An 18,361-nucleotide genomic window follows, 5' to 3' on the forward strand; every position below is an offset into this window, starting at 1 on the left:
ACCAGTGAAAGTGTATCTACATTGGACTTGGTAAGTATGTTTTCACTGCTCACTTAAATAAGAGAATTTCAGCTGAGCAGTGATGGTGAAAACTAGATTGCACTGGGCTGCACTGAATGGGGAGGTGAGAAAATGGAAACAGCAAGGAAATCCCACATTTCCAAGAAACTTGGCCATGAAGGAAAATGATATCACAAGTTTGAGGTAAGGTTGATTTTTGGTTTTGCTTGTTTTATTATAAGAGGAAAGAAATTTGAGTACAGTTATAGATTGGGGGCGGGTCTAATGGAGGAGTAATTGAAGAAGTAGGAAGGGGATAGAGAAGGATGGATAAGGAGATTAAGAAGATGGGTAAGGAGCTTCCCTGGCGGTCCAGTGGTTAAGAATCCCCCCTCGAATGCAGGGCACTTGGGTTCCATCCCTGCTGGGAGAACTAAAAAGCTACTGAGCCCACACACTCTAGAGTCCATTCTCTGCAACAAGAAAAGCCCGTGCACCACATTGAGAAGCCCCTGCCCACGTGCTGCAACGAAGAGCTTAAGCAGTCAAAATAAAAAAAGAAGAAAGGTAAAGAGGTTAGCTTCAGACTCAGAGAGAGTAAGCTTTCTGATAAAGGAGGGAAAAAGATAGGGTTTCATGCAGGTGCAGGTATATTTAAGTTGGAACATATAGGAAGATAACAATGTTTAAACAAAAATAATAATATAATAGTATGCAGGACTGATGCTGAAGCTGAAGTTCCAATACTTTGGCCACTGGATGCGAAGAGCCAACTCATTGGAAAAGACCCTGATGCTAGGAAAGATAGAAGGTAGGAGGAGAAGGGGATGACAGGATGAGATGGTTGGATGGCATCACCGATTCAATGTACATGAGCTTGAGCAAGCTCTGGGAGATGGTTAAGGACAGGGAAAGGACAGGGAACCCTGGTGTGCTGCAGTCCATGGGGTTGCAAAGAGTTGGACACAACTGAGTGACCGAACAAAATGTAATTTATAATGTGTGGAAGTAAAATGTATGAACATAAATAATGGTAATATAAAGGCTGGAAAGGGACAAACAGAAGTAAACTATTATAAAGTTCTTATACTATATATGATGAGTTATAATACCACTTGAAGGTAGACTTGATAAATTGAAAATACATACCACAAACTCCAAACCAACCATTAATATAGCAAAACAAAGAGTTATACCTAGTAAGCCAACAAAGGAGATAAAATGGAATCATTGAAAAATATTCAGGGAGTTCCCTGGTGATCCAGGGGTTAGGACTCCATGCTTTCACTGGTGAGTACCCAGGTTCAATTCCTGGTTGATTATAGAAAGCTTACTGTCAACTCATAAAAATGTGATATATAAAATAAGTGGAAAAACAAAAATACAAAGTAGCAATGTCCACACTGATGTATATCAACTGATATATATCCATTTGAATATAGAAGTGAAATTCTGGAGAAAAGAAAGTTAAAAAATTAAGCTTGCCAATCTTGAGAAAGAAGAATGGAACTGGAAGAATCAACCTGCCTGACTTCAGGCTCTACTACAAAGCCACAGTCATCAAGACAGTATGGTACTGGCACAAAGATAGAAATATAGATCAATGGAACAAAATAGAAAGCCCAGAGATAAACCCACGCACCTATGGACACCTTATCTTCAACAAAGGAGGCAAGAATATACAATGGAGAAAAGACAATCTCTTTAACAAGTGGTGCTGGGAAAACTGGTCAACCACTTGTAAAAGAATGAAATTAGAACACTGTCTAACACCATACACAAAAATAAACTCAAAATGGATTAAAGATCTAAACGTAAGACCAGAAACTATAAAACTCCTAGAGGAAAACATAGGCAAAACGCTCTCTGACATAAATCACAGCAGGATCCTCCATGACCTACCTCCCAGAATATTGGAAATAAAAGCAAAAATAAACAAATGGGACTTAATTAAAATTAAAAGCTTTTGCACAACAAAGGAAACTATAAGCAAGGTGAAAAGACAGCCTTCAGAATGGGAGAAAATAATAGCAAATGAAGCAACAGACAAACAATTAATCTCAAAAATATACAAGCAACTCCTGCAGCTGAATTCCAGAAAAATAAACGACCCAATCAAGAAATGGGCCAAAGAACTAAACAGACATTTCTCCAAAGAAGACATACAGATGGCTAACAAACACATGAAAGGATGCTCAACATCACTCATTATTAGAGAAATGCAAATCAAAACCACAATGAGGTACCATTTCACACCAGTCAGAATGGCTGCTATCCAAAAGTCTACAAGCAATAAATGCTGGAGAGGGTGTGGAGAAAAGGGAACCCTCTTACACTGTTGGTGGGAATGCAAACTAGTACAGCCACTATGGAGAACAGTGTGGAGATTCCTTAAAAAACTGGAAATAGAACTGCCATATGACCCAGCAATCCCACTGCTGGGCATACACACTGAGGAAACCAGAATTAAAAGAGACACGTGTACCCCAATGTTCATCGCAGAACTGTTTACAATAGCCAGGACATGGAAGCAACCTAGATGTCCATCAGCAGACGAATGGATAAGGAAGCTGTGGTACATATACACAATGGAATATTCAGTTCAGTTCAGTTCAGTTCAGTCGCTCAGTCGTGTCCGACTCTCTGCGACCCCATGAATTGCAGCACGCCAGGCCTCTCTGTCCATCACCAACTCCCGGAGTCTACCCAAACCCATGTTCATCGAGTCGGTGGTGCCATCCAACCATCTCATCCACTGTCGTCCCCTTCTCCTCCCGCCCCCAATCCTACCCAGCATTAGGGTCTTTTCCAATGAGTCAACTCTTCGCATGAGGTGGCCAAAGTATTGGAGCTTCAGCTTCAACATCAGACCTTCCAATGAACACCCAGGATTGATCTCTTTTAGGATGGATTGATTGGATCTCCTTGCAGTCCAAGGGACTCTCAAGAGTCTTCTCCAACACCACAGTTCAAAAGCATCAATTCTGCGGCGCTCAGCTTTCTTCACCATCCAACTCTCACATCCATACATGACCACTGGAAAAACCATAGCCTTGACTAGACGGACTTTTGTTGGCAAAGTAATGTCTCTGCTTTTAAACATGCTATCTAGGTTGGCCATAACCTTCCTTCCAAGGAGTAAGTGTCTTTTAATTTCATGGCTGCAGTCACCATCAGCAAATGGAATATTACTCAGCCATTAAAAAGAATACATTTGAATCAGTTCTATTGAGATGGATGAAACTGGAGCCCATTATACAGGGTGAAGTAAGCCAGAAAGAAAAACACCAATACAGTATACTAATGCATATATATGGAATTTGAAAGATGGTAACGATAACCCTATACGTGAGACAGAATAAGAGACACAGATGCATAGAACAGTCTTATGGACTCTGAGGGAGAAGATGAGGGTGGGACGTTCTGGGAGAATAGCATTGAAACATGTATATTATCATATGTGAAACAGAACACCATTCCAGGTTCGATGCATGAGACAAATGCTCAGGGCTGGGGCAATGGGATGACCCAGAGGGATGGGATGGGGAGGGAGGTGGGAGGGGGGCTCAGGATGGGGAACATATGTAAACCCATGGCTGATTCATGTCAATGTATGGCAAAAACCACTACAATATTGTAAAGTAATTAGCCCCCAACTAAAATAAATAAATTTATAAAAAAAAAAATTAAGTTTGCTTTCTCTATGAAGTCACTGAGTTAATTCTTAAAAATAAAGAGAAGAAAGAAAACATATATCCATATATTCCCTTTAGAAGCTATCCAATATCCTCTTCTAAGCTTCTCAATGTATGGCTTCTGTGGTTTTTTTTTATATATATATATATAAATACAGACTCTTTTCCACACCAGGGAATACGGCTTCCATCTGACCTAATTTACCCCAACAACTTCTATGGACTTTACTTCTGCGACTACAACCATGACCAAATTCAAAGACTGTTCCCACTCTTTCCTCAACTATTGTTACACAGAACATTGTAGATTAATTGTACCTTAATCCTTGACACTTTTTTCTCTTTTGACTTCCGAGACTGTATTTTTTGAATTTTATTATCTCTCTTGGTGGTTCCTTCTCTGGTCTTTTTAAATTTCTGATTTCTCTTTCTCTTCATCCCCAAATCTGAGTATTTCAGAAGAGCAATTTTTTAAAAAATTCTATGGGGGAATTCCCTGGAGGTCCAGTCCTGGGTTCAATCCCTGGTCATGGAACTAAGATCCTCCAAGCTGTGTGGTGCAGCCAAAAATAAATAAATAATAAAAAATTATAAGCCTCAATTTTCTAATTGAAAAAGGGGATGAAAATTAGTATCCACCTGTTGTGAAAATTAAATGAATTAATTACATAGAGCATTCTGTACAACAGTAAATACTCAACAATTGTTGGTTGTTGTTATTCTCATTGTTGTTATTTTTGCTGCCAGTCCAACCAATGCTGATACTACTGAACTCATTACTTATGGCCCAGGTATATTTAACAATTAATTACATAAAAATAGATATGTGCACATGGTAATGGCAGATGGCTATGAATCTTATTTCCACAATAAGATCACAAGCTCTTGAGAACAGGGCAAGCCTGACCTCTTCTAAATCCACTGACCACACTAGCCAACCCTAGGCCCCAACTGACTCAATGCTAGAACACCTGTACCTCAGTTGTGTGGGAGGTTCTAATCCACCCCTGAGGCTGTGTCCTCGCTCTTCAGTCCTCTTGTTTCCCTCAGGATTTATCCCTTCTTCCTGTAAGCAGAGGTAGAAGTGAGGTCAGTCATAAGGCCCTGCCAGGAGTGACAGGGATTGTGAGCAGCCAAATACCCTACGTGAGGCCATGTGTCAATCCACAGAGAGGTGCAGAAACTAAACTGGTAAGTTACCGTGAGTTCCAGCCCTGGGTTCTCTATGCCAGTCTCCACAGTGGACAGAGCAAAGGCCTCTTTTCCATTTGTTTTCTCCATCTCCTGTTCTCCTGAAAGACAAATTCAGAGCCAAGAGTGGGAGATTAATTGTTCTGCAATGTGAGACTAGATAGAACTTTTAGGGCCAGTTATCCACAGGAAAAACAAAACTAAAAATATGTAGAGATTTAGCTGACTTCTTTAAGGACTGAGAAAAAGATTGGAAGCATAATTCTAAAATAATGAACAATGAAATATAGACTTCTACTTTCTATTGTCAATAGCTAAGGAAGGGGAAATAACATAGAAGAGAAATGAAGGGCAGGGGAATTGACATGAATCAGTGGCTCACAAAGGGCTCCAGGACCTGGACTGAAAAGGACCCTCTTCAGTTCCCTTGAGGAAGAACGAGAGGGCAACTACTCCTGTTAGCCTCCAGGAGGCCCCACTGAGCTGTACTAAGAAGAAAACAAGGAGGCAGAGGGCTGGGAAGACTACAGCCCACAACACATTACTGAGAAAACCAAGATGAATAGACTTTCAAGTTCCTGCCCATAATGCAGCATGAGAATCCTTTCTGGAGTATCTAAGAGAGTTCCTCATGAGAGAAAAGAAACCTACACGTGGAATAATCAGGATGATGTTAATCATCCCCAATAAAGAAAGTTTCAAAACAAAATGAGAGAATAAAGAAATAAAGTAGGACTTTCCTGGTGGGCCCCTGGTTGAGAAACTGTCAGCTAATGCAGGGGATGCAGGTTCGATCCCTGATCCAGGAAGATTCTACTTGTTGCAGAGCAGCTGAGCTCGTGCGCCATAAGAACTGAGCTCTTGCTCTAGAGCCTGAGAGCCACAACTACTGAAGCCCTTGCGCCTAGAGCCTGTGCTCCACCACAAGAGAAGCCACTGCAACAAGAAGCCCATGCACTGCAACGAAGAGTAGCCCCTGCTGGCCACAACTAGAGAAAGCCTGTTCAGAGCAGTGAAGACCCAGAGCAGTCAAAAAAAATAAAAAGGTACAAGCTCATTTACTGGAATCATCTATTTAAGAAAAAGAAACAAAGCAAGCACTCAAGCCTCACTATAAGCAACCTTTATCTAAACATTCAAAGTCAATATAGGTTCATTTGAGACTATTTTTTACTTTGTAGAAATTTTCCTTCCCTATGGAATTGTGTTTTGTTTTTGTTTTACCGTGATCCTTTCAACCATTATAATTTCATTAAACATCATAAACAGACAACTTTTGTTTTATAAATCAGGGCCTTCCTGCATAGGTATAGACCTACTTGAACTTGGTCTCAGTAGGCTCAATTAAAAAATCTGGCAAATCAGGTTCCTGCCCTCCCCCAAGATGATTACTTACTCCAGTTTGTAGACTTCTTCTGGTGCCTCAGAGAGGACAGAAAGAACTCAGTTCCATGCCACCCTGACTCTGAAGGGATGGGCTGGGAATGAGGGAGGGTGATTTCCTGATTGGCTCATTTTGCCCCTGGGCCTTCCTTTGCTGTGCTTGCCCTTGCCTGTAGAGGAGGAGCGCAACTCTCAAGTTAAATATTTATATGCTTTAAAGACTGTTTTGCAGGGTTAGGTCTAAGAATTCTGCAGGAATTCCTAACAGGCACTTGAGTAAAAGCACTGCCCAGTACTGAACTAGGCACAGGGGAGAAAAATAAGAAGAAAAGTAAGAGAAAGATCTCTGCACTCAGAAAATGTATCATCATTTTGTACTGGGAAGACAGTTCCTAGAAAACAGAACACAGGACTGCACAAGATTTGATGCCAAATGACTGCTAGGAAGTCTTTTGCTAATCCACTTTACAAATATTTATTAAGTACTCACGAGGACACAAAGTTGAATGGGATATTGTCTCTACTGTGAAGGAATTACAAATCAGTAAGGAAAGACATGTGTCAAAAAAGGCTTTACACAGCTGGTTCCATTGGTCCTGAGCCGGGAAAGTCTTGAAAGGTAAGCAGAGAATCACTGACAGAGAACAGGAAAGATATACTACAAGAGGGAGAAACACATAAAAAAGGCACAGACATGAAGCCTTCCTGACATACTAACAAAGCTGTAAAAATACAGCTAAAGAATAAGGGGATATTTTTTGAGAAACTAATGAAGGAGGGACAAAATAAAGTAAGAAATTAGTTAAGGAATGAAAGGAGAAAACATGAAAGAGATCGTGATGGTTTATCAAGAGATGTCTAGAGATGCAATCAAGTGCCAGGCTGAACGTTTAGGCTTATCTGGAGCCAAGTGGGGAGGCAGGAGAAGGGACTGGAAGGATGCCTGTTGCGGACAGGAAGACCAGTCAGGAGACAAAAGGTGGTCCAGGTTGGACATGGAGAGGCTCTAACCAAAGCAGTGGATGCAGAGGAAGACACAAATCTATAAGGTGTGATGACTGGTGGGGCGTGGAGGGAGTAAATGAAAGGGAGGAAGTAATTCTCCAAAATTGTTCAAAATGATTTAATTTCTTCCTACTACCTACCAGTAATACTGAGCTATACATTGTTCCCTAAACACTTGATGTTTCCTTCTGCCTGTTTAGTCATATGTTTGTGGATGCTGTTCCTTCTGCCTCTGACACTCTACCGCTATCTATTGCTGTTGTTGTTCTTCAGTTGCTAGGTCCTGTCTGACTCTTTGTGACTCCATGGTCTGCAGCAAGTCAGGCTCCTCTGTCCTCCACTATCTCCTGCACTTTGCTCACACTTACATCCATTGAGTTGGTGATGCTATCTATCTCATCCTGAAGCCTTCCTCTCCTTTTGCTTTTAATCTTTCCCAGCATCAGGGTCTTTTCCAATGAGTCAGCTCTTTGCATCAGGTGGCCAAAGTATTGGAGCTTCAGCTTCATCATCAATCCTTCCAATCAATATTCAGAGTTGATTTCCTTTAGGAATGACTTGTTGGATCTCCTTGCAGTCCAAGTGACTCTCAAGAGTCTTCTCCAACACCACAGTTCAAAAGCATCAATGCTTCGGTGCTCTGCCTTCTTTATGATCCAACTCTCACATTCATACATGACTACTGGAAAAACTAAACCTTTGACTATATGGACCTTTGTTGCCAAAGTAATGTCTCTGCTTTTTAATACTGTCTAGGTTTTTCATAGATTTCCTTCCAAGGAGAAAGCATCTTTTCATTTCATGGCTATAGTCACCGTCCACAGTGATTTTGGAGCCCAAAAAATAAAATCTCACTGCTTCCACCTTTTCCCCTGTTATTTGCCATGAAGTGATGGGACCAGATGCCCTGATCTTAGTTTCCTTCAACGTTAAGTTTTGAGCCAGTTTTTATTTACCTAGCAAATTCCTGTACCACCAATTCTCTGTTGCAAGGCCACTCTTTTCAATGAAGTTTTCCAAATTCTCTCCAGTTTAGACTTCAGACCCCTTTCCCCACACTCTTGCTGCAACATGCTTTTGCAGAGGTCCACAGAGCATTTGGGCTTCCCTGGTGGCTCAGAGGTTAAAGCGTCTGCCTGCAGTATGGGAGACCTGGGTTCGATTCCTGGGTAGGGAAGATCCCCTGGAGAAGGAAATGGCAACCCACTCCAGTATTCTTGCCTGGAAAATCCCATGGATGGAGGAGCCCGGTAGGCTACAGTCCAAAGAGTCAGACATGACTGAGTGACTTCACAGAGCATTTAGTGCTCTACATGTCTACTTGTTTCCCACTAGACTATGATCTCATCAAGCACAGGCTCTTTATCCTATTTGCCACTGTAACCCTGGTAACCACGCCTTCCCTGGGGGCCAAGAGGGTGGGTGGGAAGCTCCAATGTTTTGGCCACCAGATGCGAAGAATGGACTCACTGGAAAAGACCCTGATGCTGGGAAAGATTGAAGGTGGGAGGAGAAGGGGACAACAGAGGATGAGATGGTTGGATGGCATCACCTACTCGATGGACATGAGTTTGAGCAAGCTCTGGGAGTTGGTGATGGACAGGGAAGCCTGGCATGCTGCAGTCTATGGGGTCACAAAGAGTCGGAAACAACTGAGCAACTGAACTGAACTGATTCCCAGACTCAAGATCTGCCACAATATTGTTGTTGTTGTTGTTTAGTCACCAAGTTGTGTCCAACTCTTTTGCAACCCCATGGACTACACCCTGACAGGCTCCCGGTATAATGGGTTACCATTTCCTTCTCCAGGAGATCTTCCCAATTCAGGGATTGAACACACATCTCCTGCATTGGCAGGTGGATTCTTTACCACTGAGCCACGAAGGAAGCCGGCCACAATATTAGGCAATCAATAAATATTTGTGGGGCTTTCCTGGTGGTCCGTGGTTAAGAATTCACTGTGCAATGCAGGAGAAGATCCCACATGCTGAGAAGCAACTAAGCCCCCTTCTGCCACAACTACTAAGCCCATGCACCTTGACCCTGTGCTCCACAACAAGAGAAGCCACCACAATGAGTCCATGCACTGCAACTAGTGAGTAGTCCCTGTCTTGCTGCAACTAGAGAAAAGCCCACATGCAGCAATGAAGACCCACCACAGGCAAAAAATAAAATAAATACATGAATCTTTAATAAATAAATAAGTATTTGTAAAATAAGTGAAACAAACAGATTTCTGACATTGGGTGTGAAGATGATGATAACAATCACCAAAACAGGAAAACATATCTCTATTTCCCTAGCTCTATGCATTTGTGTAAACACACACACACATACACACACACAAAAAAAAGGCCTAGCGAGTAAATGTGTGTTATATTCTGTAACCTAGAGCAACTCATTTTGCCTCTCTGGATCCCTTCTGTTATTCCTGCCCTGCCTAATTGTCCAATGTTATTTCACAAGATTATTATGAAAATTTGATATACTAATGGAAAGATAATTTGAAAAACAGTAGGAAAACTTAGAGTTGTAGGCTATTATTGTAACTTCCTACAGAAACTCAGGAAAATTAAAGATACTGTCAAGGTCACATCTGACAACAATCAACATGATTATGAAATCTCTCAAACTCATTCTCAGTCAGTTCAGTCATTCAGTCGTTTCCAACTCTTTGTGACCCCATGGACTGCAGCACGTAACGCCTCCCCGTCCATCACCAACAGCCGGAGCTTTCTCAAACTCATGTCCATCGAGTAGGTGATGCTACCCAAACATCTCATCCTCTATTGTCCGTTTCTCCTCCTGCCTTCAATCTTTCCCAGCATCAGGGTCTTTTCCAATGAGTCTGTTCTTCACATCTGGTGGCCAAAGTATTGGAGCTTCAGCTTCAGCATCAGTCCTTCCAATGAATATTCAGGGTTGATTTCCTTTACAATTAACTGATTTCATCTCCTTGCAGTCCAAGGGAATTTAAGAGTCTTCTCTAACACTACACATCAAAAGTATCAATTCTTTGGTGCTTAGCTTTCTTTATGGTCCAGCTCTCACATCCACACATGACTACTGGAAAAACCATAGCTTTGACTAGATGGACCTTTGTCGGCAAAGGAATGTCTCTGCTTTTTAATATGCTGTCTAGGTTGGTCATAGCTTTTCTTCTAAGGAGCAAGCGTCTTTTAATTTCATGGCTGCAGTCACCATCTGCAGTGATTTTGGAGCCCCCCCAAAATAAAGTCTGTCACTGTGTTCATTGTTTGTTTCCCCATCTATTTGCCATGAAGTGATGGGACCAGATGCCATGATCTTAGTTTTTTGAATGTTCAGTTTTAAGCCAGCTTTTTTTTTTTAAGCCAGCTTTCACTTTCATCAAGAGGTTCCTCAGTTCCTCCTCGCTTTCTGCCATAAGGGTGGTGTCATCTGCATATCTGAGGTTATTGATATTTCTCCAGGCAATCTTGATTCCAGCTTGTGCTTCATCCAGGCTGGCATTTCATATAATGTACTCTGCATATAAGTTTAAAAAGTAGGTGACAACATACAGCCTTGATGTACTCCTTTCCCAATCTGGAACCAGTCTGTTGTTCCATGTCTGGTTCTAACTGTTGCTTCCTGATCTGCATACAGATTTCTCAGGAGGCAGGTCAGGTGGTCTGGTATTCCCACCTCTAAAAGAATATTCCACAGTTTGTTGTGATCCACACAGTCAAAGGCTTTGGCATAGTCAATAAAGCAGAAGTAGGTGTTTTTCTGAAACTCTCTTGCTTTTTTGATGATTCAACAGATGTTGGCAATTTGATCTCTGGTTCTTTTGTCTTTTCTAAATCCAGCTTGAACATCTGGAAGTTCTCAGTTCACATCCTGTTGAAGCCTCGCTTGGAGAATTTTGAGCATTATTTTGCTAGCATGTGAGATGAGTGCAACTGTGCAGTAGTTTGAACATTCTTTGGCATTGCCTTTCTTTGGGATTGGAATGAAAACTGACCTTTTCCAGTCCTGTGGCCACTGCTGAGCTTTCCAGATTTGCTGGCATATTGACTGCAGTACTTTCACAGAATCATCTATTAGGATTTGAAATAGCTCAGCTGGAATTCCATCACCTCCACTAGCTTTGTTTGTAGTGATGCTTCCTAAGGCCCACTTGACTTTGCATTCCAGGATGTCTGGCTCTAGGTGGGTGATCACACCAGTGTCGTTATCTGGGTCATGAAGATCTTTTTTGTATAGTTCTTCTATGTATTCTTGATACCTCTTCTTAATATCTCCTGCTTCTGTTAGGTCCATACCATTTCCATCCTTTATTGTGCCCATCTTTGCATGAAACATTCCCTTGATATCTCTTAATTTTCTTGAAGAGATCTCTAGTCTTTCCCATTCTATTGTTTTCCTCTATTTCTTTGCAGTGATCACTGAGGAAGGCTTTCTTATCTCTCCTTGCTACTCTTTGGAACTCTGCATTCAGATGGGTATGTCCTTCCTTTTCTCCTTTGCCTTTAGCTTCTCTTCTTTTCTCAGCTATTTGTAAGGCCTCTTCAGACAACCATTTTGCCTTTTTGCATTTCTTTTTCTTGGGTCTTGAGCACTGCCTCCTGTACAATGTTACAAACCTCCATCCACAGTTCTTCAGGCACTCTGTCTAGAGATCTAATCCCTTGAATCTGTTTGCCACTTCCCTTGTATAATCGTAAGGGATTTGATTTAAGAATAATCAAACTCATCCTAGCTCATACTTTTATCTCTGTTTTCATTTTTACTTTGGATAACTGCCAGTTCTGGAGTCAAGCCCAGGCATAGTTATAGGCACAGATACTAGCCTTCAGTACAGGTAAGATAATGCCAGTGATCACATCTGTCTTCTCTTGCCCTCCCTCTTCCCTCTTTCTTTTCCCACTAAAAGGTGTAAAGAATAATCCATATTCATCTTCTAAATGCCAGCTACAGCATTCATCTCACTTTTCCAGCAGATACAAATTTCCTTTAAATACAGGTACAATTAATAACTGCAGAAGATTTCAAAATGGCAACCCACTCCAGTATTCTTGCCTGGAAAATTCCATGGACAGAGGAGTTTGGCGGGCTAAGTCCATGGGGTTGTAAAGAGTCCACCATGACTGAGCGACTGAGCACAACTGATAACACCCAACTGCCAAGAGGAAGAGAATTAATCCGGCTGGTACTTCCTCTCAATTACCGCAAGAGCTCACAGACTTGGCCTTTATTGTTTAAATATTTTCCTCTTGTCTTATCACTTAGAGTTTGATAAGCTGACTCAAAGTGCAGATGAGGAAGAATGAAATGATTTACCCTGAGTCAACAGCTAGTTAGTGACTAAGTGAAACCAATATCCTGAGTTCCTCACTTCTGTTTCTGTACTATTTGTGGGCTGTAGGGTGAAAGATAAGAGTTTCTTTCTGTTTCTGTTTCTGCAGTTTTTTCAAAAGATTTTCCTGTACTTTCACAGCTCATCCTCATAACATTCCTATAAGCAAGTCAATTACTAATCCTGTTTTAGGTACAACGAAAATTATATTCAAAGAAGACGAGCAGGGTTTCTGTGGTGGCTCAGTGGTAAAGAATTCACCTGCCAATGCAGGAGACGTGGGTCTCATCCCTAGACCAGGAGGATCCCACATGCCACAGAGCAACTAAGCCTGTGTGCCACAACTATTGAGCCTGTGCTCTCGAGTCCAGGAACCTCAACTACTGAAGCCCACACACCCTAGAGCCTGTGCTCTGCAACAGGAGAAGCCATCGCAATGAGAAACCCAAGCACCATAACCACAGAGCAGCCCCCGCTCGCCACAGCTAGAGAAAGCCCAAGAGCAGCAATGAAGACCAAGCACACCCAAAAATAAATAAAATAAAAAATAAAATAAAAATGAGCAATTTGTCTAAAATCATACAGCTGATTAGGGCAGAGCCAGGACTGGAGGTTTGCTATGGTTATTACCATGGAAGCTTAGCCTCACAGCTCTGCTTAAGTCTAAGGGTTGTTCCTAAAAAACCAGATGGTCTGCCACAAACCCATCTGAGAAATAAGTAGAAATAATAAATCATTTTAACCTCCCTGCTTTTACCTCTCCCTTGATTATTAGTAGAAGCAAGCAGAACTAGAGAGCATATAGAAATGTCCAATTTTGGTCTTAAAGAAGTAGCTTGTATTCTACTATCCCTCCTGCTGAGAACAACTAAAAGGGCTAGAAAGTGAAAGTGAAAGTTAGTCGCCCAGTTGTGTCCAACTCTTTGCGACCCCACGGACTGTAGCCCACCAGGTTCCTCTGTCTGGGGAATTCTCCAAGCAAGAATACTGGAGTGGGTTGCCATTTCCTTCTCCAGGGGATCTTCCTGACTCAAGGATCAAACTCAGGTCTCCTATATTGCAAGCAGATTCTTTACCAACTGAGTCACTAGGGAAGCCCCCTAAAAAAAAGGCTAGACAAATATTTAAATCAACAGGAGAAAACATTGCAGAGCAATCAATGGAGGCAGAACTTGAAGGTCTATGATCCTTGAGAGAAGAGAAGCATAACAGTTGAGTTCCACATTCATCCTAGCTCTTTTTCTGACGGCATTTTATTTTCCAAATCACAAGCAGTCTTTTTGAAAGGAAAAAAAAAAGAACCATGAAGAAGGAGCCTAAAAACTTGCAACCAAATTTCAAAGTCATTGGCCAACTCAGAACTTTCAGATGTTCAAAACAAGAAACCAAGAAACTCAGTGAAAGACAGTATTTGGAGCGGTTAAAGACCAGAGATTTCAGTAACTATGTGCTGCCAGACAGACAAATGTTTGTTTTGGATCTTGATAAACACATCAAGTTTTCTATTGAGACCCTAAAGGCACCATAGCCTAATAATAAGAAACATGTCTAAAGAATAAATACTATGCCCTAGGGGAAAGACAAAGTTGAAGTAGCAAGCTTAAGACAAATCCTCAACAGGATCAAGTCAATCTACTTCTACCTCATCTGACTGAGGAAAGAAATGCTAACCCCCTTCAAGTACATATAACATATCATCCAGAGCCCCTGCAAATGTTCAATTACAATGTCCAGCACCTAACTTTAAAATTATAAGACATTCTAAAAACAAAAAAAAAAAGATCAAATGACCAACCCACTCCAAAAAAACAGATAACAGAAACAAATCCATAAATGATCCAGATATTAGAAATATCAAATAGGGCCTTTAAAATAACTATGATTAAACTTTCAAGAAAATAAGGGGAAAGGTGGAAAAACAGATGAAAAGATGGAGATTTAGAAAAGACAATTAAAATCTGTAAAAAATAAATGCATATTCTAGAAATTAAAGGCTAACTGACCTTTCCCAAGCGGCTGCCGAAGATGGCGGAGGGGCAGGTCCTGGTGCTCCATGGCCGAGGCCATCTCCTGGGTCGCCTGGCAGCCATTGTGGCCAAGCAGGTGCTTCTGGGCGGGAAGGTGGTGGTTGTGCGCTGTGAGGGCATCAACATTTCTGGCAATTTCTACAGAAATAAGTTGAAATACCTGGCCTTTCTCCACAAGCTGATGAACACCAACCCCTCCCGTGTCCCCTACCACTTCCGAGCCCCGAGCTACATCTCCTGGCAGACAGTGCGAGGCATGCTGCCCCGCAAGACCAAGCGGGGCCAGGCTGCTCTGGAGTGCCTCAAGGTGTTTGATGGGATCCCACCACCCTATGACAAGAAAAAGCGAATGGTGGTTCCTGCTGCCCTCAAGGTTGTGCGTCTGAAGCCTACTCAGAAGTTTGCCTACCTAGGGCGCCTGGCTCATGAGGTTGGCTGGAAGTACCAGGCGGTGACGGCCACCCTGGAGGAGAAGAGAAAGGAGAAAACCAAGATCCACTACCGGAAAAAGAAGCAGCTCATGAGGCTACGGAAGCAGGCCGAAAAGAACTTCGAGAAGAAAATTGGCAAATTCACAGAGGTCCTCAAGACTCACGGATTCCTAGTCTGAGCCAAATAAAACTGATTGTTTATTCTTCACGCTTGGCCTGGCCTGCCCTTCCTCCATCACCACCCTAGGATGTGGGGCCCCCAGGGGCTGCCGTGCAGGTGCCACAGGCAGAGCGGGTATAGCCGAGGGGCGTTAGTTAGTGTAGGCAGTTCCAAGGGCTGTGCAGGCGTCGTTGGTCTGCAGCCTATTTGTTTGTGAGCCATGAACAGCTGGAACAACCAGTGAAGTTGCAATATTGCAATATTGGCAGAAGTGAGCTGGAAGACTTAATTGGAAGGGATTTGCATGACTTAAAGGGAGTCTGGTCACGCTTCTCACGTGGTCGGATACTATACTCTGCAGCTGTTAGGATGTGAGAGAATGCCCAAAAAGTGTCTCTGGAAGAGAAGTTTCAGCCAAGGGGTCACAGGCATCGCCCTCGTGTCTTCCCTATATTTTGTGATCCAAAACCAATAAATTATTTTTTTAAAGAAAAAAATAAATAAATAAATAAAGGCTAACTGAAATGGTTTCATGAACTACATAAAGCAAAAGACAGGGTGAATGAACTCAAAAAGTGGTCAACAGAAAACATCTGAGTAGCACAGAGAGAAAAAATAGAGGGGAAAAAAAAGCAGAATAAGACGTCCATCTTCCATTAAGGATGCAGAACGCTGGAGAGTCTTGCTCCCATCTTTAAAACAACAATTTTGAAAATTCAGATAATATGAAATCTTACAATTTTTGTTTAGCCAATCCGTAACCTGAGGTTTCAGGGGAACCAATTATCTGCAGAAAGACAAATCAACTGGAAAAAAATAAATAAACAACATAAAAATTGAAAATTATATTTTATTTAGTGTACTTACTGAGGATTTAAGTCCAGGATACAGCCTCTCGGATTATTCTGAGGGACTGTTTCAAAGAGGTAAGGCAGGGACTTCCCTGGTCAAATGGTTAAGAATTTGCCTGCCATATATACGGCATCCAGAAGGATGGTGATAACCCTATTTGAAGGGCAGCAATGGAGACATAGATATAGAGAACAGACTTAGGAACATGGGGACAGGAAGAGGGGCTAGGAAGGAGAGGGTGGGACAAATGGAGAGATTAGCATGGAAATATATATGCTAACATATGTAGAACAGATAGCCAGTGGGAAATTGCTGTATGACTCAGGGAACTTAAAACCAGACTGTGACAACCTAGAAGAGTGGGATCAGGTAGGAGGTGGGAAGGAGGCTCAAGAGGGAGGCGACATATGTACACCTGTGGCTGATTCATGTTGATGTATGGTAGAAACCAACATAATATTATTATAATTATCCTTCAATTAAAAATAAAGAAAAAAAAGAATAATGAGAAAAAGACAATAAAATTTTAACAAGCATGGCCACTAAAAATAGAAAGCAGACAGCAGAGCAAATAAGAAATTGAGGCCATGAGCTACTCAGAGCAGAAGAGTTCAATAACAACACCTTGTAAACCAATTTTATAAATTAAATATAACAACAAACTGTCTTACTTTCCTTTTAAACCTAACTTCAATATCAAAAAATAAAACTGAATGCAATGCAGATTTTTAATTAAACAAACAAATAAAAAAGAATTTGCCTGTCAATGCAGGGGACCTGGGTTCAATCCCGGCTACAGGAAGATTTCACATGCTGTGGCCAACTGAGCCCATGTGCCACAACTACTGAATCTGCGTATCAGAAATACTGAAGCCTTCACCTCTAGAGCCCACGCTCTGCAACAAGAGAAGCCACTGTAGTGAGAAGTCCATGCACCACAACTAGAGAGTAGGGCCTACTCTTTACAACTAGAGAAAGCCCTCACACAGCAACAAACACCCAGCACAGTCATAAATAAATAAACAAATGAAATTAAAAAAAAAACAACCATAAGTCCCAATGTAATGGTATTTTGGGAACAGGCCCTTGGGGGAGTAGTTAGCGTTACATTATGTCATGAGAGTGCTATCTTCATGATGCAATTAGTGAGCTTATAAAATGAGGAAAAGATGAAATATCTCTTTCTGGGTAAGAACAGAGGAAAGGCCATGTGAGGATGCAGTAAGAACGTGGCTGAGTGCAAGCCAGGAAGAAAACCCTTACCAGAACATGATCGTGATCTCTAACTTTCAGTCTCCAAAACCATGAGAAAATTAATTTCTTTTTTAAGTCACCCACCCTATGGCGTTTTGTTACGGCAGCCTGAGCAGATTAAAACTGAGGCTTATTATGAAGAGACAATAATTAAGGCAATGTGGTGTCAGAAAAAGCACTGACACATAGTCAATGGAATAGGGTCCAGAAATAGACTCACAAATATATGATCAACTGGTTTTCCACATGTAATAAAAGCTACTCAATATAAAAAGGATAATATTTTCAATAAATGGCACTGCAGCAACTGGGTATCTACATGCAAAAAAGAAAAATTAACTTCAATTCATAATTTGTGCCCTACTTTAAAAGCAACTCAAAATGGATCAAGGACTGAAATCCCAAATCAGAAACTACAAAGCTTCGAGAGAAAAAAAAAAATAGCCAATCTTTGTTATCTTGGACTATACAAAAATTTCTTGGATATAATGTCAAAAGCACAATCCATAAAAGAAAAAACAATAAAATGGATTTCCTCAAGATTAAGAACTTCTGTTCTCCAAAAGACACCATAAAGAGAATGAAAAGATATATCACAAATAGGTATAAAATATTTGCAAATTAAAAATCTGATAATAAACACAACCAGAATATTTTTAAAACTCACAAAACTGAACATTGAGAAAAAAAACCCAAACAACTTGATAAATGGGCAAACGATTTAGATCTTTTACCAAAGAAAATATCAAGTGGCAGAAAAGCATATGGAAAGATACTACCTCATTAGTCATCAGGAAAAGGCAAATTAAGACCACAATGAGATACCACTGTATACCCATTAGAATGGCTAAAACTAAAGGGGGAGGTGGGAGAGGAGAAAAGGAAAGAAAAGAAAGAAAAGAAAAAAAAATGACAATACTAAGTACTGATGAGTTTGCAGAGCAACTGGAATTCTCACATACTGAGGGAGGGAGGGAATGATCTCTACAAGAGTATACAAAAACAAATTATAAAAATCAACTATATTTCTATGTACTAAAAAA

At 41.2% G+C, this 18,361-nt stretch overlaps 1 protein-coding gene and 1 pseudogene across 2 annotated transcripts in view; one reads left to right on the forward strand and one right to left on the reverse strand.

Moving 5' to 3' along the window:
* SLC28A2 (solute carrier family 28 member 2) overlaps positions 1-18,361 on the reverse strand; it is a 59,993-nt gene that overhangs the window by 25,837 nt on the left and 15,795 nt on the right. Inside the window, exons 1-4 of one of the 2 annotated variants that reach the window (XM_081511421.1) lie at positions 15,031-15,109; positions 14,598-14,759; positions 4,896-4,987; positions 4,673-4,761 (exon numbers count right to left, since the gene is read on the reverse strand). In XM_081511421.1, coding sequence (XP_081367547.1) covers positions 4,673-4,761; positions 4,896-4,987; positions 14,598-14,661 — 245 coding nt within the window. In that variant the 5' untranslated portion in view covers positions 14,662-14,759; positions 15,031-15,109. Of the gene's footprint in view, positions 1-4,672; positions 4,762-4,895; positions 4,988-14,597; positions 14,760-15,030; positions 15,110-18,361 lie in introns of those variants that run through there. The other variant, XM_081511420.1, reaches the window with a different exon arrangement.
* LOC145513849 (large ribosomal subunit protein uL13 pseudogene) lies at positions 14,803-15,231 on the forward strand (annotated as a pseudogene).

This window comes from Giraffa tippelskirchi, chromosome 7 (assembly GCF_054371585.1).
Source record: "Giraffa tippelskirchi isolate mGirTip1 chromosome 7, T2T-mGirTip1v1.2.pri, whole genome shotgun sequence".
Classification (NCBI taxonomy): domain Eukaryota; kingdom Metazoa; phylum Chordata; class Mammalia; order Artiodactyla; family Giraffidae; genus Giraffa; species Giraffa tippelskirchi.